The sequence below is a fragment of the Lissotriton helveticus genome, chromosome 3_1 (assembly GCF_964261635.1).
Source record: "Lissotriton helveticus chromosome 3_1, aLisHel1.1, whole genome shotgun sequence".
NCBI lineage: Eukaryota > Metazoa > Chordata > Amphibia > Caudata > Salamandridae > Lissotriton > Lissotriton helveticus.
The window spans coordinates 183,384,129-183,408,609 of record NC_136061.1 but is presented as its reverse complement, the minus strand read 5'-3'; the positions used below and the strand labels follow the sequence as shown (position 1 = coordinate 183,408,609).

Here is a 24,481-nt window from a genome sequence, read left to right as displayed (position 1 = left end):
GATAATGGGCATGATCTGCAGGGTAATTAGATGGACCTAGAGTATCACACGAATAGTTCTGGGGAAGATGGGAGAGGGGACACAGGGAGGGTGGGGACTGGGAGCCTTGATCAATTAGCTAGTAGGTAGGGATTCTGAAGTAGAGGATGCTCGGAGTGGTTTTGGGCTAACGTTAGGAATAAACAGACTATAGCAGGGACCCGGGCTTATTCCTGAGATTGGTCGAAGGGATAGTGTGTTAGTGTAATTTCTAGACGGTAGGACGGGAGGGCACACAGGTTGAGAGTTGGGGGTGGGGGGCTGTTGGGGTTATAATTATTATTTTTGAACGCAAGACTTTCTTTTTTGGTTTGCATCATGGGTGGATTGTATTGGCAGTCTATGGGAAGAGAGAGCGCATCTATATGAATGTTGGGCGAGACGGGGTGGGATAACGGGACTATAGATAGGGCGGGGGGCCTTTTTCTATTGTTGTTTTATATTCCATATCTTGTCCTTTCTTATCGCCGCCGGACCTCCGGGTTGTCAGCTCATTGGCTGTGTAAGATACCACCAAGAGATGCAGCCCGGCTGCCTATAACTTGCTGCCGCCCCTCCCGGGTTGTAGGCTGCTATCTGTGTGAGATGCTTTGTTTCTTAATAAAGGCTTTTGAAATTTTAAAAAAAAACAAAAAAAAATTATCTGTAAAAAAAAAAAAAGAAAAAAAAAGGAGCCATTTGACTCGCAACGGAAGGAATTTTATATGTCTTACCGTATATTTTAAATGTAAATAATATGTTTGTGGCTATGTGAATCATGAAATAGTTTCTATGTACTTGGATGTATTTTCATACATTGACATTTGAAAATGATTGTACATATTTGTATTGATTGATATTTTGAACAATAAAAAACATAACATTGTTTAAACATTTGAGAAAGTGTTAAATATATATCAAATGAAAAAATATTGTGATAAATATCAATGCATTTTGGACAACTTGGAATGGAAAGACTTATTGCTGTGGAACAGCCCATGTGTTGAACCACAGGCAGGCCACCAGTAAAAGTATACAGGTCTGACAAGAGTTTTCATAAGAGTATTTTTCTCTTCTTTACCCCTTATTCTTGGACCTCAAAGCATTGACAGGGGGTATCTTCTTTGATATAGAGGAAAATAGCAGCCCTTTTCAGGACAAAGTTTTGTAATAAAGCTTTTTCATCCTGGAGCTGAGGCTATACTGATTGTTAAATGCCCTGAACCCGAGTTAGAGGCTGAGCCGCAGGGCTATGTTTATGTTTATGTTGGTTTATGCTATTTTTCTAGCGCGCAAATACCCGGGGGTGTCTCGGCGCTCAGAGTACAGACCCATCGCTGTGGCAGAAAAAAAAAATTTATACTGAAAAAAACCAGGTTTTTAGTTTTTTTCTGAAACTGATGAGAGTGGGGGCGGTTTTGATGTAAAGGGGTAATGTGTTCCAAAGTTTGGCTGTGGAGATAGTGAAACATCTGTCACCCCAATTGACCCTTTTTGTACGTGGGACTTTCAGCAGATGAGCTGAAGATGAGCGTAGTGTTCTAGAATGTAGAAGCGGAGAAAGGGCATTTCTGAGAAACTGTGGGCCTGAGTTATTGATGGCTTTGTATGCAATGCACAATGCCTTAAATTTTGTCCGGCTCCTGATTGGGAGCCAGTGCAGCTGTCGAATGTAAGGGGAGATGGAAGTAAACTTGGGAATGCCCAGCAGAATTCTAGCTGAGGCATTCTGGACTAGCTGCAGTCTGTTAAGGACTTTTTCCTGGGCATTCAGAAGAAGGGCATTGCAATAATCTGTTTTGGAAAAGACCAAAGTACTGATTAGGGTTTTGCCGCCCGACGAGGGGAGGTATGGCATCAGTTTCTTGATTTTTCTCAGGATGTAGAAGGATGAGGAGACCACGGAGTTGACATGTTGATGGAAAGTCATTTTGTTGTCAAATATTACTCCCAGGTTGCGAACCCTGGTGACTGGTTGAGGTGGGGCTCCCATCTCAGGTGGCCACCATTGGGGGGACCAGATTGGTTCCAGTTTCCCGAATGTCATCACCTCTGTTTTGTCAGAGTTTAATTTAAGACAATTTGATGACATCCAGGAACTGATTGCCCGCATTCCCTCTTGGAAATTTGCCGCAACTGATGTACCATCGTTGTGTATCGACAACACCAACTGAGTGTCGTCAGCGTATGTTGTTAGGGCAATTTCGTATGATTTTATTACCCTCACTAAGTCCGAAACATAAATGTTGAATAGTGTCGGACTCAGCGAGGAGCCCTGTGGAACTCCGCAGGGAAGGGTAAAAGTGTGGGAGGTGAACTGGTCCATTTTTACTGTCTGTGGGCGGTCAGCCAGGAATGAGGCGAGAAGTTCTTTAGCCTTATTCTGAATTCCTATCAATGAGACACGGTTGATCAAGGTGACATGATCGACCGTGTCGAAGGCTGCAGAAAGATCTAACAGTATTAGTACTGCCGCTCCTCCCTTATCCATTGTCATTCTTATTTCATCAGCTGCTTTAAGTAACGCTGTTTCGGTCCCATGACCCTGTCTGAACCCAAATTGGGTATCATCCAGTAAGTTGTTATTAGCTATGAATGTAGATAGCTGTATGTTCATTATCTTTTCAAAGATTTTTGCTGGGAATGGAAGACATGCGATGGGTCGATAACTGGCGGGAAGGAGAGGGTCGAGAGTAGGTTTTTTTAGGAGAGGTTTAATGATGGCTTCCTTTCAGACTGAAGGATATATGCCTGTTGCGAACATGGCATTGCATATGGGGGTGAGAGCAGGGGAAATAGCTTCTGGAATGAGATTGAGGATGGCGGGAGGACAGGGGTCTAGAGGTGATCCTGATTTTGTGCTGAAAGCAAGTCGTTGGATTTGTTCCTCCGTAGCAGCTTCGAAGGTTAAGAAGCTCGGTGCGTTACTAGGAGGTGGTAAAAAGGTGGTGGTAGTGGGGGGAGGGTGGGTGAAGGCTGAGAAGATAGCAGTAACTTTGTCTTCGAAGAACTTGGCAATAGAATTGCAGAGATCTTGTGATCCGTCAGAGCAAGGGACGGGAGGGTTAGAAAGGTGAGTAACCACCTGAAACAGTTCTCTTGCGGAATTCTTTGCCTGATTAATTTGATCGGTGTAGTAACGTGTCTTTTCCGAGGTAATGAGTATTTTATACTTAGAAAGGGCACTTTTATAGGCAATTTTGTCCGTGGGATTGTAGTAGCGGCGCCAGTGTCTCTCCAAATTTCTGCAGTGTTGTCTCTGCAGTCGTAGGGATTCTGTGAACCACGGGGCTGCGGGGAGTTTTCTGCTGCGGTGGGAAATTTTAAGAGGAGCTAGGTTGTGACAAGCTGGGCCCGATTCACCGAACTAACTTAAGACAAAATCCTAAACTTACTACTTTTGGTATTCACAGAAGATAGGATTTTGTCTTAAGTTTGTCTTAAGACAGACTTAAGACAGACTTAAGTTAGGATTTTGTCTTAAGTTTGTCTTAAGTCTGTCGTAAGTTTGTCTTAAGACAAACCTAAGACAAAATCCTAACTTCTGTGAATACTAAAAGTAGTAGGTTTAGGATTTTATCTTAAGTTAGTTCTGTGAATCGGCCCCGCTTTGTTTAGGCTATTGAGATAATTAGTGGATGCTAGAGAGGGATCTTGTTAGTTGGTGATCAAGCTGTCAAGCAGCGTAGCCGCTAGCTGAGAGGGGTCGATGTTTTTCCAGTCTCTAAAAGAGATAGGAGACGATGATGTGGAAAAAGATGGAGGGGAGTTACGTTTTATTGCGAAACAAACGGCTGAGTGATCAGTCCAGATAAGAGGGATAACAGTCGTAATCACGATATGTGGATTGCTGGTAAATAGACCATCTAATGTGTGTCCCGCTTTGTGTGTAGACTGTTTGACAATTTGCTGGAGACCGGCAGCTGCTAAGTCGTTTATAAGCGCCGAGGTGTCGGGGTCGTGAGTTGCTTCGAGGTGAAAATTAAAGTCTCCTAGAATGGTGTAGTGTGGCGTTCCTGCTGATAACTCGATTAGATTGTTAAGGAATTTCAATCTGGACCCGGGGGGGCGATAAAGTAACATGCCTGTAACTGATTGATTATCGGAGAGGCTGATGGTAAAGGAGAAAGCCTCACATTCATTGTATTTAGAGTCCGTGATTTTAACTTTGAGATGGTCCTTATATATGATGGCTAACCCTCCTCCCTTTCTTTTTATTCTGTCGAGTCTGCAGACGCAATAGTTAGATGGAGTTGCTGCTTTAAAATCTGGGCCAGAGGAGTCATCACCCCAGGTTTCTGTGATGAATAGTAGGTCTAGGTTATGTGATTCTATGAATTCTGAGATTTCAATTTTATGTTTGGGGACAGAGCGCACATTGATAAGTGCTGCTAGGACCTGGTGATTGGGAATCTTGGGGAGGGTAGGGGTCGTGCACATAGCACATTTGTGAGGACCTATGGTGGGATTGGTATAAAGCAGATGAGGTAAGGAATGTGGCAAGTCAGCTGAGGTCATGATTTCTCGGAGTTGCTCGGAAGTGTATTTAAATGTGCTCGCTGTAGGAGAGGTGTGAGGCGGTACAGGGTCAGAGGGGGTAGCCCTAGGCCCGGCCTCGGCGAGGACGAGCGCAGACGAGCTTGCCTTAAGCGCGCCTTCGACGCGCAATCGTCGCGCCCGCTGCGCTCGTCCGCTGCGGGTCCGATGAATGACCATGTTTTTATAGAGGTCACGAGTGTGAGGAGAGGGGGCGTGGCCAGCGCGAGTGGGCGTGTTTGCTGGGCCAGGAATGGTGGCAAGCTTGAACTAACACTCACCTGCGGCAGCGCTCAATCGGCTGTGCAGGGTGTCGGTTTGACAAAGTGAAGAGTGCCCAAGGGGGTAAGTGAGGTTAAAACACACAATTTCTGCTGTAATAATTTCTAACAAGTATTAAAATCGTTAAAGTAGCTCCCGGCATTTCGCCTCAGGAGGGGTTTCTGCAATGCGACGCTATCGTCTCAGCGCGCTTTAAGTATCAGGGAGAAGGGGCGTGGCCAGCGCGAGTGGGCGTGTTTGCTGGGCCAGGAATGGCGGCAAGCTTGAACTAACACTCACCTGCGGCAGCGCTCAATCGGCTGTGCAGGGTGTTGGTTTGACAAAGTGAAGAGTGCCCAAGGGGGTAAGTGAGGTTAAAAACACACAATTTCTGCTGTAATAATTTCTAACAAGTATTAAAATCGTTAAAGTATTGGGGGAGGGCGGTTGGGGGAGGGTAGTTGAGGGTCCTGGGGTTTATGTGTTGCGGGTAAAATGTCCACCTCTAGCGGGCCTGGCGCTCTGGGAACGCGAAAAGGGCAAGGCTCTCCCTGGTTTGGCTGGAGCGTTGTGGTTGAGGGGGCCTGTCCTACACAGGAGTATTGTGAGGCGCCATGGCACTAGGGGACTTCTCCCTCTGGACTTGGCTGAGACTCGACCCTGGCAGCCCGAGCGATGACAGTTATAGACTTACTGTGCGTGGACCAGGGGTGTCTTGAGTCGTGGTTAATTATTGACCCCTAAACCTGGTCAAGCTTTGCATGCAATGCTCCTTGTCTTATGAGCCCCTGCGTGGGCATGTTGGCAGTTTGTGCCCTGCTTTTTTTTCGAATGTGGACAACAATAAAATCTGTTTACAAAAAAAAAAAATCGTTAAAGTAGCTCCCGGCTTTTCGCCTCAGGAGGGGTTTCTGCAATGCGACGCTATCGTCTCAGCGCGCTTTAAGTATCAGGGAGAGGGGGCGTGGCCAGCACGAGTGGGCGTGTTTGCTGGGCCAGGAATGGCGGCAAGCTTGAACTAACACTCACCTGCGGCAGCGCTCAATCGGCTGTGCAGGGTGTCGGTTTGACAAAGTGAAGAGTGCCCAGGGGGGTAAGTGAGGTTAAAAACACACAATTTCTGCTGTAATAATTTCTAACAAGTATTAAAATCGTTAAAGTAGCTCCCGGCTTTTCGCCTCAGGAGGGGTTTCTGCAATGCGACGCTATCGTCTCAGCACGCTTTAAGTATCAGGGAAAGGGGGCGTGGCCAGCGCGAGTGGGCGTGTTTGCTGGGCCAGGAATGGCGGCAAGCTTGAACTAACACTCACCTGCGGCAGCGCTCAATCGGCTGTGCAGGGTGTCGGTTTGACAAAGTGAAGAGTGCCCAGGGGGGTAAGTATGGTTAAAAACACATAATTTCTGCTGTAATAATTTCTAACAAGTATTAAAATCGTTAAAGTAGCTCCCGGCTTTTCGCCTCAGGAGGGCTATTGGAATATTCCTATAAGGATATTAGAACATTCCACCCATTTAGGAATGTTCTAAATTAAAAATAAATAAACAGAGACAAATATTGGAATGCTGGAGCTGAAGGCTTATATGAGTTATTATAAGGCCGGAGCCACTTCATTGTCTTCAATGGAGTTCTCAACATTCGGACCCAAAAACTAGAAAGTGCAATAACACAAAAAATGGAATATAGAACAGGCTGCAAAACAATGTTCTATGGCGTGATTTGGGTATATCACAGGATTCTATATAAAGATTTGGTCCACTATGATCATGTTGGGTCTCCAGGGTGTTGTATAAGGATATCAGATTGTGAACATCTATACAGTATACAAGGACAGATCACTTATGTTTCCATTAGCACATAGAACATTAAGTACTCCAACTGAGAAGATGGGGTACATTCCATATGCATCAGGTTACAGTTACAGGCAGAGCTCAGGACTTGTAACCCATTCTATATCATATCACATTTTGCTGTCATAAAATATTTCCCAAGTGTTTGACCTGTGCTTGAATCTGTGGTTGATGGCTATACACATTAGACTCAGGGACTAATTTAGACCCGGGAAGACGGTCCATCAGTCTTCCAGGGGATGAATGTCTTTGCCATGGGCACCCTTGGGGGAGAACCACCATACTTTAGGTGACCTTTTGCGGCTCCCTTTACAGTTCTGAAGGTTTGCCAAGTGGGAGCCGTCTTTAAAGTGCTCAGAGACAACAAACGCAAAACGTGGGAGTTTGTTTTCTGTGAACAAAAATGACTGAGATGCACAGGGAGTTTTTTCCCTTGCATTGCACGTGGGTGCCATTTAATATTTTCCGTGCTCGCATTTTCAGGTTTTGTCAACACAGGTAGGAAAAATGAGTACCGATTGCTCTACCCTCAATAGGGCAGGATGATCATTACTATACCTTGTCCGCCCCTTGGAAGATGACCCATCAGGTCAGAAGTTTACACTGGTGGAGCCAGAAGAGGCTGTTCGAGTGTCAACTTGGCACTTTCACCAAAGAAAAGGAATATCAAGTTTAGTGGGTGGGGAGCACCCTGGTTTTAAGGGGGTACTCCCGCTCCACCAAACTCTAAATATGGCTCTTTGACCAGACCAGAATGAAAGCTGGCTGTACATAATAACAAGGTTAGAGAATCATAAAATGCTCAAGAAATCAAGCATTTTTAAACCCACTGAGTAAAGGGTTTTGTATGCGAAACTGTGGCCCCTGCCATGGTGTCAGATGAAGAGGGGGTAGGCAGGTATTCCATCCCAGATTGTGAATGCAGACCTTGTGCTAAATATAATTGATAAGAATTGCTCTTCAAATCCCCTTCTAATGGAGCCAAGGATTTTTATTACAGATTTAATAACCCTTAGCATGAGGGAGTACAAAGGCATAAGCTTGTGAGCCACAGACAGCAACCCGACAGGGACAGGCAATCTGTGAGATCTTGGAGCAGGCTTCAATGTGTCTCTTGAGTACAAGGAGCCAACAAAGTGTCTGTTTCAAATGTAGAACAATGAAAGGGAGCAGAAATGAAGCAAACAGTGAATAACATCCTAAATGAAAAAAGTGCTAGTCTCGCTGCTGCATGCCAGGTGCTGCTAAATCTTACGGGGTGAGATGGCCTGACACGGCAATAACCTTTCCTATAATCTCAGTTAGTCTTTTTCATCCAATTAAAGATGAACCTAGGAAGCTTGCACTTGGTGATATTTCTGATACATTACAAATATTTATATGAGCTTTAAGACCACATCTCTACAGGTCTGCTGGGGACCCGATGGTGCTCACTCTATTCATACCTTCTGCATTCAAGAATATCCGGTCTTGGTACAGGTCAGTGAGGAAGAGACTGTTCACCAGCGTGGACTTTCCCAGCCCGGATTCGCCTGCAGGAAGCAAAGACAAAATCAGCTGTGCTTACAGAAAGGTAGTAGAAAAATGCAATCAAAAATCAAGAATAGATGGGGTAAAGAGTAGAAGGAAAGAGTATGAAGGAAGACAAAAAGGAGAATAAGAAGAAATGAGAATAATTGTAGTAAGCGAAGGACGGTTAATGCGTGATTGTGGTTAATATGGACAGTCAAACACTGATACACTTGGTGTAGGCAGTGGACCGTATTAGGTGATGGGGCAGTTGGGAAGAACGTTGAACCCATGAATTGACTGGGATCTACCTGGGCACTTTCTTGGCCCTAAACAAGTGAGCAGAAGAAGAATTGTGTGGAAGACCCAACGGTTTCAGTAGGACTTCTGCTGTAATTGACCACGGAGTGCAATCAGGACATTGTTGAAAGAACCAGAGGTGACCAACATTGGCATCAAGGCAAACAGTCACAGTGGGAAGCCAGGGTATCGATGGAGTGGTTAGAGTGCAGCAATTAGCAGCTACTTGATTAAGCAAGGAACAGCAGATTACTTGGAATAAGGGCCTTACAAGCTAACACAGGGGATCAATCACACTTTCATTCCTGCAAGGGAATAGGCAAGTAAAGATGTTGCTCCTGCCAGATCTGAGAACAAATGCACAGCAGAGGACTTACAGTGTCGCTTACACTTACCGGCCACCATGACGGTGAACTCAAACCCTTTCTTGACAGATTTTCGATGAACCTGGTTAGGAAGAGTGGCAAAGCCGACATATTCTCTAAAATCCTGCAGAGACAGCAAAGGAACAGTAGGGTGACCAAAGTAACAGCAGGGTGACCAAAGAGGCTTTAAACAACGAACAAGACACCAGACCCCCACAGATCCAACCCAACAGACATTGCCTCAGCAGTCATGTACATGCTGAATCTGTGTCCATCCCGCCCCATTAACTTCTTAGACAGAACCAGCGCTGCTGAAAGCACTGCACGTGCAGCCAAGGAAGTTCCTATTAAACATCATTCCCAACATAGACATATATATTAACTTGATTCTTAATGCAACCATCTAATAACAGCACCAATCATTACTGATAGTAGCACCTTCAAAGTTGCATTAAACATATGATCATGTCAAAGGAAGAGGGAGTGGTAGCAGAATGTTTTCTGCATCAGATTAGCCCCTTCAGAGTCCTCCCACTATCATCAAAAGAGTTACATGACTCAAGGACCCAGTGAAACAATCACAGTGGGCTCAGCAGCAGAGTAACACAACACTCAACTCGTTAACATTTACTGACATATTCAATAGAAGAGTGAAACCAAACCATGGCATCATCTCAGATGAAGAGGTCATGTCAAAGCATGACTAAATCATCAACAGAAGAGGTGTATCCTTTTTTATCAAAATGAGGTCATGCTTTATTGATGATGGAAGAGCTGTATAAATGTGTGGATTACACCATAAACAGAAGAATAATACCCAAACAAAGCATCATCCTAAACAGAGGAAGCATATCAACGAATGACATCATCATCAAGAGTAGAGCGGTATCATGTTTAGCAGTGCTGCATCAAAGTGTGACATCATCACTGTCATATTTAGCACAAGTGCGGCATCAAAGTGTGACATCATCACTGTCATATTTAGCACAAGTGCGGCATCAAAGTGTGACATCATCATTAATGGAAGAATCATTCCAAAGCATGACATCATTCTAAGAATAAGAGTCACATGAAAGCATAACCTTATTAAAATGTAAAAGTTGTACAAACAAATGACATCACCATCGTTTTAACAGAAGAGCTGTCTCAAGGTGTGGCATCTTCATGATCAGAAGATCAAACCCTTGTCGACAGAGGAGATACATCAAACCATCAAGCATACTGTCACCATCCCCTGTAATAGAAGATGTTGGGAATGCCCTGCCCTGTGTGCACTAACTGCCTAACAGTGATCCTATTTTTTTGATTGTGGTCATGCCTCTTTTGCTCACCACGCCACCCCAGTTTGAACCCAGCCATATGCAAATCAGTCTTGACCCTGTTCCTCATAGGAACAGTCCAGCCCGAACTGCCAAGCCAGGTCCTCCCTGGATCAGGATCAAGGAACAAGCAAGTTGGCAGGGTATGCACAGACATGGGTCCATTGCTCACTTTGCCACTGAATTCAAGCTAGCTTGGCTGATGAGGGGTGTTACCCCCAAAACTGGTCCGAGGACGCTTGTTTCCGGTCTAGGGAAGACCTGGCTTGGTAGTTCGGACTGGACTGTTCCCATGAGGAACAGGGTCAAGACTGAATTGCATACAGCTTGGTCTGAATTGTGGTGTCAAAGTGAGCTAAAGAACGATGATGGATTCAAGCCAGATCTAATAGTGACTGGGGGTTAGGGTCTGAGAAGTTTCGGCACTCCATCCATCATCTTCTTCTCTTTGTTTTATTCACTCTAAGTTGGAAGGGTATGCCCAGACGTGGGTAGCTTGCTCAATTTGCCACTGGATTCAGGCTTGCATGGCTGATAAGGGGTGTTACCACAAACCTGGTCCCAGGATGCTTGCTTCCGGTTCAGGGAAGACCTGGCATTGTAGTTCGGGCAGGACTGTTCCTGTGAGGAAGAGTGTCAAGACTAGAGGTCAAGAATGGAAATTGGCCTGGCCAGGACACATCAAAAGGAAACTGCTCCAACCTGGTTACAAGGAACAGACCTGAAATAAACATCCACCGGCTGCAAAAGCAGTATAAAGATGAGAGCTCAATACCCATCATTGTCCGTTGTTGTGGTCTCTATTACTGAGGAAGACGCACTCTGCAGAGTACTCAGGGACTACGAAGCAACCACGAGTTGATGTTGCACTAACAGTCAACTCCTCGGAGGTGAAGGAAAAACACTTGGGGTATGATCCAAGGAGGAATTACTGATGTTCCTGATTGCCACGATATCCTGCTTGTGAGCAAGGGAAGGAAGCACCAACACTGCAGGAGGAGGGGATCACAGAAGGGAGAGTTGTAATTGACCTTAGTGTAGGATCTTTCCAACAGAAACTCATGAAGCAAGAATGCTTAAGGAACTGCTGTACTGCTGGGTCAAGCAGTGTGATCGTCATGACAAATACCTTTCAGAACCACCAGGTTCCTGAAGGGTTGGGCCTCTGTGGGCCTCTGTGGTGAGCCCGACAGTGGCTTGGATAGGCTCCTGCTGGGGGCTCCTGTACCCCGAAGTGGACTGTGGGGCTTCAACAATGTCCCAGAATTTCCCACATCACCAACTCCTCACGCCGAGATCATATGGGTCCTTGTGCTATTACAGACTTTCTTAGTGATTGTAACTCTACATGTTGATCTTGTATATTTCTGCACTTTAAACCTTATGTTTGTATCACTGTATACCATGTAAAGCGCTCTGATACCTTCACAGGTCAAGTTCACGCTCTATAAAACACAAAAATAAATAAATAAATAAGCCTGTCATTGGGTGGAGACAAGTCCTGATGTAAGGGGACTGAGTGACCGTGATACTGCCAAGTGGGTTGAGACCATTCCTGAGGGCTAAATGAACATAGAGGTACGCTGGGGAGGTACCACATTAATATTCAAGGTCGTCGCTTTGATGCAATGTGTGTCGAGATAGTGCCCCCTGTGCCAAAGAACCATCATCAGCTTGCGAGTGGCCGGCACGCTCAAGAAGAATCACCAAGTACTCACCAGAGGGCCACAACAAGCCGAGATCTGCAGCTGCCACCCAGAAGAGGGCCACTGTCAGAAGCCATTGCTCGTGTTGTGACCCTGGAAGAGACGCCCTGAGTGGCTGGCTGCCACGCAACCGGAAGAGGACTGCTGCATGCTATCAGAAGGCTCACGCATTCACTCTTCCCACAGCAGCAGGGTCTCATCAGCGGCAGGCATGAGCCTTGCACCTCTCCTGGACTGTGACCCAGAGTTACTAAACTGAACTTGGTGAGAGACTGATCAGGCCTAGGTCCTGGGGACTGTGTGCTAACCTAGATACAAGGGGATGAAGCACAAACCGCATGCACCAGTTTACCTGGTTCACCTTGAGCCTGATACAAGGGGGGCGACCCAGTACTAGAGGGGAAAGGCCACCAGAAACAGGTGACGGTCCAATCAGTGGAGATCCTAGGAGCACCAAGCCCCGCACCTAGAAATCGAGTATTCATGCATAATTGAATGTGTAGTGGCCTTAAATTTTGTTGTGTTATAAAATAACTTTTCTTTTCATAAAAAGAGATGAACTGGACTGGACATTTATTTTATTGGAGGTGGAATTGATTCTTCAGCCTGAGTAACCCCCACATCACCTCCCCGAGAAGTCTGTGTCTAATCCTCTATGATATCACTGAGAGTCAAGTGCAAAATGAGTTGTACTAATCCCAGTTTGCAGAGACATAGTAGGGCTGTCACCCAAACAGCAGAGGTGAAAGGCCTCAACCCCTACAGTTGTGGCCCATCAGCCCTTGCCTGCCCCCATGGTCTAAGAAGGGTTGCGGCCTCGTCATGGACAGCCGAGTCGTATGAAAGCGTGATGTTCTCGATGACAGAAGCTCCATATTAAAAGAAGAGCAGGTTCAAAGCAAAGCAAAAATCAATTTTATTTTAATTGGGGATATTTGTGAGAGTTGTGGTAAATAAATAAATAATACCCTATTTTTGAATGTATAAATGAATAACAGATAGCTCAATAAATAAGAGTCAAGATTCGAGGTAGTAGGAGTTTCGCAGGTTTATTACAGCATAAAGGACAGGAACAGGACAACCTGCATAGGAATAGGATGGCAGGGCCCAGCAGCTGCTGGGGCTGGATCTGGGATGAGCGCGCTAGGAAGGATAACCTTTTAATAACAGTACATGAGCATATATACATAACGCAAACACATAGCATTACATTGCAATAGGCGTAGCAGTGGGTGGAGCAGAAGGTGTGACGCGTAGCAGTCGCGAAAGATAAGGGTGAAAGTAGGTGTAACTGGGTGTAACAGGGCGTATACATAGACATGTGATGCAAACGTAACAGAATATGTCATGAATGGGGCGGAAACCATGGAGGGGGCTACCTAAGGAGCCGGGACCTCTAACCTGATGGTGCGCGCAAACTAGCAATGACGTATCACTAGGAGAAGCTGGGGGCTTCGAACTCTGTGCTAGGAGCAGAGACTGAAGTCTGGAGAGTCAGGGCGACATGTACCTAAGCAGTATCTAGTATCTGATGTTTAGAGAACATGTTGATATAAACTAGAAGTTAGGAGGGGAAAGGCTAACTTGATTCTAAGACTGGACCATGCATTATTCTACATGTAGTGCGTGATGAAGAATATTAAATGACCATTAAATGCAGTATTTCTCTAACGTGGAGCCGGAAAGGCTAGACAATGACGGAAACTATTGATGCAGTTCAGTAGCTTAGGAATGCAGAGAAGGAGGACTGAACTGATAACTGGAACTATAACATACTTTTGGCAGACTCAGAGGCTGAGCCAGGCTGAACCGGGCACTGTGAGGCAGGAAGTAAGTGAAGGGTCGAGGATACAGGTGGGGGCTGTATCGCTCCTCAGCGAGGCTTTAGGAGACAGGAGCTGAATCTTGTGTCCAGGCCCTTTTGAGGCCTAGAAACGGGGACTTTATAATGAAATAACGTGCACACTGAGAAACGTGGCAACGTAGCTTTACATAGGCCTGATATACGTAGTATTCACGAGAACTGGAAACTGACATACTAGAGGTGGACACAACTATAAGTGCGTCTTGAATCGAACATGCGGAATGCATATGCATATTTAATCATGCACACATAACATATGATGGATGACACGTAGGGACACAGAACATGGCAAAATTTACTTTTCCACATTCCCTCCTTGTCACTACGTTTCCATCAGGAAACATCAATATTCATGATACCATCTATCATTTCATACAGTATCATTTGCTCGTCTCGAATTATCCTGGAACGGGATTTAGAACGGGGCTTGGGACTAGGAATACAAGAGGTAGCACAGATGCCGCAAATCGCAGGGCCACATTGTATACAGAGGCAGCAGCTGAATATGATCGCTACTGCAATACCTAGGAAGGACAATATTTTCCATCCCCATGCGGAAATTATACCCCAGAACCAACCGGACCATGTCCAGGTGCCTGGATCTTGGTGTATCAGATGGGCAATTTTATGGAGTCTGGTTATAGCTGAATAAACAGATGGCACGTTATTTGGAATGAAAATGCAGCAACTAGATCCGATGACTCTACAGGCCCCGCCCCTATCGGCCAGTATGACGTCAAGGACGAGACGATTCTGTAAAACGACAAATCTCATAGCAGATTGCTCTTCAGTTAAATTACCTAGAGCAGAGGCAGTATCATTTACTACAGCTTCAAGGGTTCTGGTTAACCTACGGATTAGCTTACTATTCTGGATAGGTCCTATAAAGAAGAAGAAACCTCTATTGAAATCTGTATACTGTTCTAGAGCAGTTTCAGTATAATCGACAATTGGGGACTCCCTTCTATGTCTAATGTGTACTAGATGTGTGTTTCTATGATAATCAGGTGGGGCTAGGAAAACAGGTGGCAGTAGGAAGGCAATGTAACAGGTTCCCTCCCAATCGAGGGGCAGACGAACATATGCGGTCTGACCACAAATAAAATAAGAATGACGTGAAGCTTTGAAAATAGATTTCCCACTGTCACTATACTTGACAATAGTAGTACAATCACTATGTCCTACATGTACGGAACCATAATTTCGGACACATAATTCGCCTTTGACTGGCAGTACTGAAATAGCAGGTAAGTCTGGAGTAGTGTCAGACTGAACATTCAGGACCATGAAATTCGAAGAATAGTTACCTAAATTATACACTTCATTTTCTAGATCTAAACCTGTTCGGTGGGGAAGACCTTGCTTGTCTGGAAAACATGTACTGTTAAGAAAAGACATATCTGTTGAGGATGACGTTAACGTGGACCATGCTCCACACGAACCATTATGTGAGAATGGATAAGGAAAAAGTGGCAGAACTCCCTTCGGTATCTGAAAAGGGGGGAGTCGACCACACACCCAACAATTAGTGGCATTGCTGGACTGGTGTGAGTAATGTAACATGCGGATGAATGAGTTATTTCGCATAGCGAGGCGGTAAGAGAGTTCATGAGGGGGCAGATCACTAAACGTGTGCTCTGCTGTAGCATTAGCAGACTTATTTACATGTGAAACTGAGAAACACAGATAAAATGCATAACTAGTGCAGGAAATCATAATGCTGAGAAACAATATGAAACATAGAAAAACGATACATCGGATTGAGTTTTGACTGACTCTCTCACTATGGGGGTCTATTTTATACATGTCAGAAACAGTCTAACCGTTTCACCTAGGGGAGGACTTAGACAATCAAACTGACTGACTTATTTTACTAGACCGGAGTTTTAGTTTATACTCCTGTTGCGGAGTTTTCTCTAACAGGGGAGGGTTTGAATCAATGTCATTTGCGGGACAGTCCTTGAGAACAATGCTTTGGCAATCCTTCAAATCCTGGGAAATGTTCTTAAAGACGGGTTTCAGTCCATTAAATTGTTTTACATGAGAAAGGTGCACCCAGCCTTTGCGACCTTCCAACTTCACGGCTGTACGGGTGGTGAGGAGGACTTGTCGGGGCTCTTTCCAGCGAGGCTCCAGCGGACTTGATCTGTCAAAGTTGCGGACCAACACCATGGATCCTGGAACGATTTCATGCGGTGCCACCTCGGTATTGTCTGGAAATGCGGCGGCAACCTGTGAACGACATGAGTTGAGGGCAGACATCAAGGAAGCTAGGTAATCTGTCAGCATATTACTTGAAACATCGGTAATACTTCGGGGTCTAGGAGTACCCCACATGTTAGGGGGGCGGCCGAATACGACCTCATACGGGGACAGACCTGATCTGGAATGTGCGACCATACGCATATAAAATAAAGCGACTGGCAGAGCTACTAGCCAGTCCACACCTTTTTCTTTACACACTTTTGCAATACGGATTTTCAGAGTCTGGTTATGTCTCTCTACGAGACCGGCTGCTTCAGGATGGCGTACACAATGAAACTTCCACTGGTACCCTAACAACAGGGAAACATGCTTCATGAGTTCAGATGAGAATGGCTGGCCGTTGTCAGAATATACGACTCTAGGGAGTCCATAACGAGGGAAAAACTCACGAACCAACTGCTTGGCAGTGGTCGCGGCTGTGTAATCTGGGACTGGATATGCTTCTGTCCACCTGGACAAAGCGCATACTACTACAAGAACATACTTGAAACCTCGACATCGCTCCATCTGAATATAATCCATCTGGAGGACTTCAAAAGGGTGGTCAGGGGGCTGGAATCCACCTTGTTCCACCGGGACACTTTTACCTGGATTAAACTGACAACATATCATACAGGTACGGACTTTCTGCTTGGCTGCAGCTCGTAAATGCTTGTTGAACCAAATGTTCTGGATACTGTCTAACATAGCTTTTTCTCCTAAATGTGCTGGACTATGTGCGGTATTAATAATGACTTGAACCATAGAGTCGGGGAGAAACCATGTGGCTCTACCCTTTGTTAACCATCCTTGATCTGTCTGGACCCCTCCTTGTTCGGACCATTTCTTGATTTCTTCGGGAGTAGCATGTAACTGTATGTCTATGACATCTTGAGTAGGGTCCTTAACTGTCATACATGTAGTCGGATCTGGAGTGTGGGTCATGTTAACTGGAATGTCTGGAGTCTGTGCTGTAAGCTTGGCTGTGCGATCTGCTAGATCATTACCTTGGGAAATAATGTCAGTAACTTTCGTATGTGCTTTGCACTTCATGATAGCAATAGATGTCGGTAAGTGTATGGCATCTAACAGAGCTTGAATAAGGAGACCATGCTGAATCTTGGTTCCATGAGAAGTCATGAAACCTCTCTCCTGCCAGAGCACTCCAAAGTCGTGTACGACTCCAAATGCGTAGCGTGAATCTGTGTAAACATTAACTTTCAAGTTCTTGGCGTGTATGCAGGCTTGTGTCAGAGCAACTAGCTCTGCTGCTTGAGCGGACAGGGTGTCAATACGGTGTGTTTCAATAACTTCAGTGTCAGTAGTCACTGCATACGCGGCGACTAGTTCTCCTGTACTTGTTCTCATACATGAACCATCCACATAAAGTGTCAGGTCGGGGTCTGGTAACGGAGTATCTGTCAGATCTTGTCTTGGCTTTGTCGTAATGTTAACTATTTCGACACAATCATGTGTGGCTGGATTTGAATTAACTGATGGTAACAGTGTAGCAGGGTTCAGGATGTTGCAGCGTCTGATTTCTATGTGTGGCTGGAACAGTGTCAATTCATAACCTGTTAAACGTGCAATTGTCAAGTGCTGAGTTTGTGTTCGGTTTAACAGAACTTCCACGGAATGTGGAACTTGTACTGTCAAGGTATGTCCTAAGACTATGGAATCACTTTGTCTGATAGCTAGTGCTGTGGCTGCAACTGACTTGAGGCACGCAGGCAGAGCCTGGGCTACAGGATCTAATGTGCTCGAAAAATAAGCACAGGGCTTGTATTGTCCTGCTTGATCTTGTGTAAGAACAGATAATGCTGTACCTTCGCGTTCAGTAACGAAAAGTGTAAAAGGCTTACTGTAGTTCGGTGTAGCTAGAACTGGAGCTTGGCATAGGGCTTTCTTTAACTCATTGAAACTAAGTGTATGTTCAGATGTCCAAGGGAGAACAGTCGGTGCGGCTGCCTCCTGTGTCGTTAACTGTATCAGTGGCTTGGCTAAAAATGCATACTGAGGAATCCATTGTCTGCAGTAAGAAGTAAGGCCAATAAAAGCACGTACCTCCTTCTGGGTCTTGGGCTGAGGAAGACTCGCTATTAACTGGATACGGTCTGGTGTCAACTGTCTACCCCTCTTGGACAGTAAGTGTCCTAAGTAGACCACTTGCTGGACACAGAATTGAAGCTTAGAAGGGGACACCTTGTGCCCCATCTCGGCTAGGAAATACAAGACTGTAAGGGATGCTTGCTCGCAAGCACGTTCAGAACGGGCTGTGATCAGTAGATCATCGACATACTGGAGCAGGGCAGTGTCAGTTGGCATGTGAACATTATCAAGTTGTCTCTTAAGTGCTTGACTGTAAATACTAGGACTTTCTGTGAAACCTTGAGGAGCGCGTGTGAACATATAGCTCCTTCCATTTAAACAGAATCCGAAAAGAAACTGGCTGTCTGGATGAATTGGAACACTAAAAAATGCGTTCTTGAGGTCGATTACTGTAAAGAACGTGGCTTCGGAATCAATGGCTGTCAATAGGGAAGAGATGTCTGGGACAACTGGGTACTGCGGAATAATACATTTATTAAGCTCTCGTAGGTCAATCACTAATCGATATACTGGGGGTGCATTTGGATCAGTACGTTTCATGACTGGAATGATCGGAGAATTACATACATTGGAGTCAGTTTCTACAACCACTCCTTGAGCAATAAGCTCGTCAATAATTTTGGATAAGGCTGCTACAGCCTCTGGTGGCAATCTGTACTGTCTGATTCGTGGTAACACTACACCTGGCTTGAGAGTCACACGATAGGGTGTGATTTGCATATAACCTACATCAGTTGGACCTTGCGCCCATAGATGCTGCGGGACATTAGACAGTCTTGAATCAAAATCTCGTAATACATAGTGACCCTTAAAGTCACGTAGGAACAATCGTATTCCCTCTGGGGAACAGCATATAACTGCACCTAACTCTTTCAGTGTTTTAATGCCTAATAGATTTTCTGGACATGACTTAGTAAGTAACAGATCAGTAGTGCGGGACAATGGACCTACTTCTAGAGTAACTGGCTTTGAAATCTCATTTACGATAGGTTTTCCTGAAAATCCAAGGGAAACATTTCTTGAGCCTGAGAGCGGAGCCCCTGGAACTTCGGCATGACTAATTGTGGTCCTACTTGCCCCTGTATCGATCAAAAACTTTCTGTCTTTCCCTAATACTTGACTGTGAACATAGGGACCTTCTTGATCTACAGGTATCTCGATGAGAGGCAAGCCTACCTCCCTCTCTAGGCTGTTTCATGAATACTGCTGGTACTCTGGATACTCAGACTGTGCATACTGGTACATCTGCTGTGTAACGTGCTGTGTTGCAGCAATAGGCTGCGGAGCTGTAACTGTCTGTGGCGCATTCTGTGGCTGAGGAATCTGTGAAACTTGTTCTTGTCTAGGCGGACGTGGTCTTTCTTTTGTTTTACCGGTAGCTATGTTGTGTTTCAGAACTGCACACTCGTTTATAAAATGACCTGGCTGTTTACAATAGTTGCAGTTCCCTTTAACGGGAGCTGCAGGATGACTGGCTTGATTCGGACCCCTCTTCTGACTGTCTTGAGGAACAGATTGTGCAACTAGTACTTTCATTTTCGTGTCTTTCATACGTTTTCTCTCGTGTTCTTGCTCTTCCCTGATTCTATTCTGGTGGTATTGGAGCATCTGCAACATCTGGGACGGGGTATTAGCTTGCCAGGTACTTTCGACTTTCAAAACTCGATTTTTAATTTGTGGGCTTGAATTCTCGACTAATTTAGTAACAAAAAGGTGAGGGTATGACTCACTACTTGTCCTGAGGCCACTGTTAATGCTAAAACATTTTTCAAATCTAGAATAAAAATCACTAATATCCTCATCTTGTTTCTGTTTACAGGCTGAGATTGCATCCCAGTCTTCTTTTCTAGTTGTCAATAATCTGGGTAAAACTTGTATTAATAATTCCGGTAATTCTTTACATTTATCCCCAAGACCGGTACCTGGTACACGTGACTTATCTTCAGCTTCTAGAACTGCCCAATCGATCTTTTTCTCTCCCACCTCCCATTCTTTTTCCTTGAGCTTTTCATACACCCCTGCGGGCAGCAGAACCTTTAGCATTTTAATTATATCTGCATACGTGTATTCTCCCATACGGAGCATGTCTTTTAATTCTCTATGGAACCCTGCTGGATCTTTGTCATGACAGGGAATTAATTTCTTCATCTCGAGGAGTTCCATCTTTGTTATCGGAGTGTAAACAAACACTCGTTCTAGTTCGCCACCCGTTCCTCTGACTGGGTGGACTTCTCGTAACGGATTCTGTCTCTCCATGTAAAATGGTTTACTTTCTGGGGGTGAGACATGAACAAAATGCGGGTTCAGAAACGTTCTATATTTGTGACGCTGTTCTAGAATGACACTAATTAAATCGGTACCTAAACCTTTCCATCTATACTGGAGTAACTCGTTCAGGACATCATGTAACGGACCTGGATCAGAGTGTTGACCCTCATACAAAGTAATGAGGTGCTGAATCATATACATACCCGCCAGTCGTTGTTCGGCTGGGGGCATTTTCAGAAACATCTGTGCCACTATCTCGTCTGGAAAAGTGGTAGAATCAGTAATCCATCGGACTGCTGATCGGGCTAGTTCTTGTTCATGCATGGTACTTAACTCACTGTAACCAATTCGTGATTTCAGAATGTGATCGGTAGCTTGAAATACTTGTTCTAGGGAACCTTGTTCTGGTGCTGGAGAATGAAAAATAGACTTGTGTTCTAGGCATAAATGGCGATCTGGAAATCTAGATTTTCCTACATACGCTATTCTGGCGGGATTCTCGTCCTCTACCTCTTCAGTATCAGAGTTACTTTCTTTCTCGCTTACTTGTGCTGCTTTACGTTGTTCGTGTATCTTTATTATTTCCTTACGGATTTTCTTGTACATACTCTCCATAGCACCGACGGTCTTGTGCTTACCCTCGGCTATATTATCACTCCACCTTGTCAGGGTTTTCATTTCAGCCGGATCTTTAGACGGGTAATCTTGTTCTCTTATTAGACAATTGATCAGAAACTTTAATATCATGAGCTGGATCTCGGCTTTCCTTTGAGACATGGCCTCGCTAATACTTTCTGGATCATCCCCTGTACGGATGAAACGATATATTCTGTCTAGATCTTCTTTCATATTCGGTAAGGTGACTAGATACTCGGCCACCTTTCTTACGCGGAATGAATATAAAACCATATTATCCTCGCCTGGGACTGGATCATAGCCGCATTCGGCAAGGGATTTTCTTATTTCTGCTACAGTCTGATGTCTGGGCGTACGCTGTGACGCTTGTGCATGTAATTCGGCTGTCGTTAAACGTTTGTGTGGCGGCGGGGTTTGAGGAGTACCTCCCCCTGCGGCCCCTAAACTAGAGTCGTCTACTGAGGCTCTTCGTCCTGGCAGAGTGGGAAATGGAAATGTAGACTGGACTTGTATGGCGGGCTGGACCGGGGGTACCGTAACAGGTACTCCGGTGTCTGGAGGAGCGGGAAGTGCCTGATTTACAGGGACTGGCGGAGCGCGAACACGATTTGCATATTCTGGGACTGTGTCGTCCAAATAGGACGAAATAAAAATATCAGCTGCGGTCTGTTTGTGACGTAGCTTGGTCGGAACTAATGGTGGCGGGAAATTACTGGATGCCTCTGGGGTCGCTTTTGGCAAGCCCTCGGCAAGGAGAGGATACATACCCCTAATAAGGGCATGCCTCTGTCTGTCTGACTGTTCGGCTTTGACTTGTTCACCTATCTCGATTAGTTCTTTTTCCTGTGCTCGTTCTAAGGATTCTCTACTTAATTCTGACTTTCTGATTTCTTTTTCGGTTCTTTTATGAGCTTCTTTGCGCCATAACTCAATGGCATCTTTCTGTGACTGTCTGGCTTTCTTTTTCCATAATGCTTCTTCTACTCGCATGATGCATTCGGCATCCCATGTACCCGATACGGGCCATCTATACTTTTCTTCTAACTGTTTGGTATACTCTACCCATAAATCTAGATACAATATGGCGCTTATGCCATGCTTCTGATACATAAAGTGACCTGGACTGTCCCTGGGCGGGACGGGAACTGCTGCTTCCAGCAGACCCTTTCTAGTTTTCAACTGATGTAACTTGGAAAATATGGGCATGACTGAACTGTAATCTAGACACAATACAATACACAATGAACACGATACTTATTCCCCATTCATACCACGACATTAAAATACATGAAGAACATTTAAAAATAACAGTTCGGACAGAATACTACCTGGAATACGGAACACAGAATACATGAATTTTCTCGAGAACAGAACTGACTAGAACAGAAACTAGATGCACTGCTGAAACAGTACGAAACTTACCGGTCTCATAAAGAGACACGTCAGGACCCGCATCCACCGAAGTGGACACTTCGTTTGTGGGTCTGTGTACCACCAACCCACGGACCAGAGTCAATTAGATTGACCCTGTCTAGATACCACCCCAGTAACGGTACTCACCGGGCAGCAAGAACGGAAGGCCTCAGACTGGACGGGACTGCTTGGACGCCGGATGGGCGAACTTCGGACTTCAGTTACGGGTGGGCCTCCGGATACCTCGGACCTTGGACTCTTGGCTTGGGCTCTGGTCGGGACTCGCCGCGTTCCTCCACCGTCTCGTTTGGATGCTGGACCGCCTCCTCCGTCTCCTCCGTGGGCCTGAGGGATACTTGAAGCAGAAATATCTGCCGGTGCGCAGAAGAGTTCCGTCACGACTGCAGAGGGTCAGGGGGTCGGCGTGGCTTCACCGACGCGTGGGGAAAGGGCAAGTCCCTATTCGGGCGCCATTATGTGGTAAATAAATAAATAATACCCTATTTTTGAATGTATAAATGAATAACAGATAGCTCAATAAATAAGAGTCAAGATTCGAGGTAGTAGGAGTTTCGCAGGTTTATTACAGCATAAAGGACAGGAACAGGACAACCTGCATAGGAATAGGATGGCAGGGCCCAGCAGCTGCTGGGGCTGGATCTGGGATGAGCGCGCTAGGAAGGATAACCTTTTAATAACAGTACATGAGCATATATACATAACGCAAACACATAGCATTACATTGCAATAGGCGTAGCAGTGGGTGGAGCAGAAGGTGTGACGCGTAGCAGTCGCGAAAGATAAGGGTGAAAGTAGGTGTAACTGGGTGTAACAGGGCGTATACATAGACATGTGATGCAAACGTAACAGAATATGTCATGAATGGGGCGGAAACCATGGAGGGGGCTACCTAAGGAGCCGGGACCTCTAACCTGATGGTGCGCGCAAACTAGCAATGACGTATCACTAGGAGAAGCTGGGGGCTTCGAACTCTGTGCTAGGAGCAGAGACTGAAGTCTGGAGAGTCAGGGCGACATGTACCTAAGCAGTATCTAGTATCTGATGTTTAGAGAACATGTTGATATAAACTAGAAGTTAGGAGGGGAAAGGCTAACTTGATTCTAAGACTGGACCATGCATTATTCTACATGTAGTGCGTGATGAAGAATATTAAATGACCATTAAATGCAGTATTTCTCTAACGTGGAGCCGGAAAGGCTAGACAATGACGGAAACTATTGATGCAGTTCAGTAGCTTAGGAATGCAGAGAAGGAGGACTGAACTGATAACTGGAACTATAACATACTTTTGGCAGACTCAGAGGCTGAGCCAGGCTGAACCGGGCACTGTGAGGCAGGAAGTAAGTGAAGGGTCGAGGATACAGGTGGGGGCTGTATCGCTCCTCAGCGAGGCTTTAGGAGACAGGAGCTGAATCTTGTGTCCAGGCCCTTTTGAGGCCTAGAAACGGGGACTTTATAATGAAATAACGTGCACACTGAGAAACGTGGCAACGTAGCTTTACATAGGCCTGATATACGTAGTATTCACGAGAACTGGAAACTGACATACTAGAGGTGGACACAACTATAAGTGCGTCTTGAATCGAACATGCGGAATGCATATGCATATTTAATCATGCACACATAACATATGATGGATGACACGTAGGGACACAGAACATGGCAAAATTTACTTTTCCACAGAGTGAACACTCCTCGATAGGCAGAGCTATGAGCCCTGGGGAGAGAGTCGCATGGGTACACGTTTGAGAGACTCTATTTGAGCATCAGAAGGAGGAGGTCTTCCAGCCTTTGGGTGAGTTCCTTGGTGATTCATAAGCAGAAGTTGTCCCTTCAAAAGCGAATGGGCGACAGGGACCATACGGTAGTGCCTGAAGAGGAGTGCTTTGAGTTCCTTTCAGCTGCAGGGAGGCCAGTCTGACCATATGTGCATAGCTTGAGAGGGCCTGCTTGTGTGTATTCATTTCAGACCTGGGACCTTCTATCCCAGCCGGATGAGGCTGTGAGCGGAGCAAGATTCTGCAAACAGTGAGTTTGTATTCAGACTGTTTGACAGCTTTTGCT

At 45.4% G+C, this 24,481-nt stretch overlaps 1 protein-coding gene across 4 annotated transcripts in view; it reads right to left on the bottom strand.

The window, feature by feature from the left end:
* The window catches only part of LOC144822253 (septin-4-like), a 392,055-nt gene that overhangs the window by 137,085 nt on the left and 230,489 nt on the right, over window positions 1–24,481 (bottom strand). For all 4 annotated transcript variants that reach the window (XM_078679563.1, XM_078679561.1, XM_078679562.1 and 1 more), the window contains exons 3-4: window positions 8,868–8,961; window positions 8,109–8,195 (exon numbers count right to left, since the gene is read on the bottom strand). In XM_078679563.1, coding sequence (XP_078535689.1) covers window positions 8,109–8,195; window positions 8,868–8,961 — 181 coding nt within the window. The remainder of the gene's footprint in view (window positions 1–8,108; window positions 8,196–8,867; window positions 8,962–24,481) is intronic.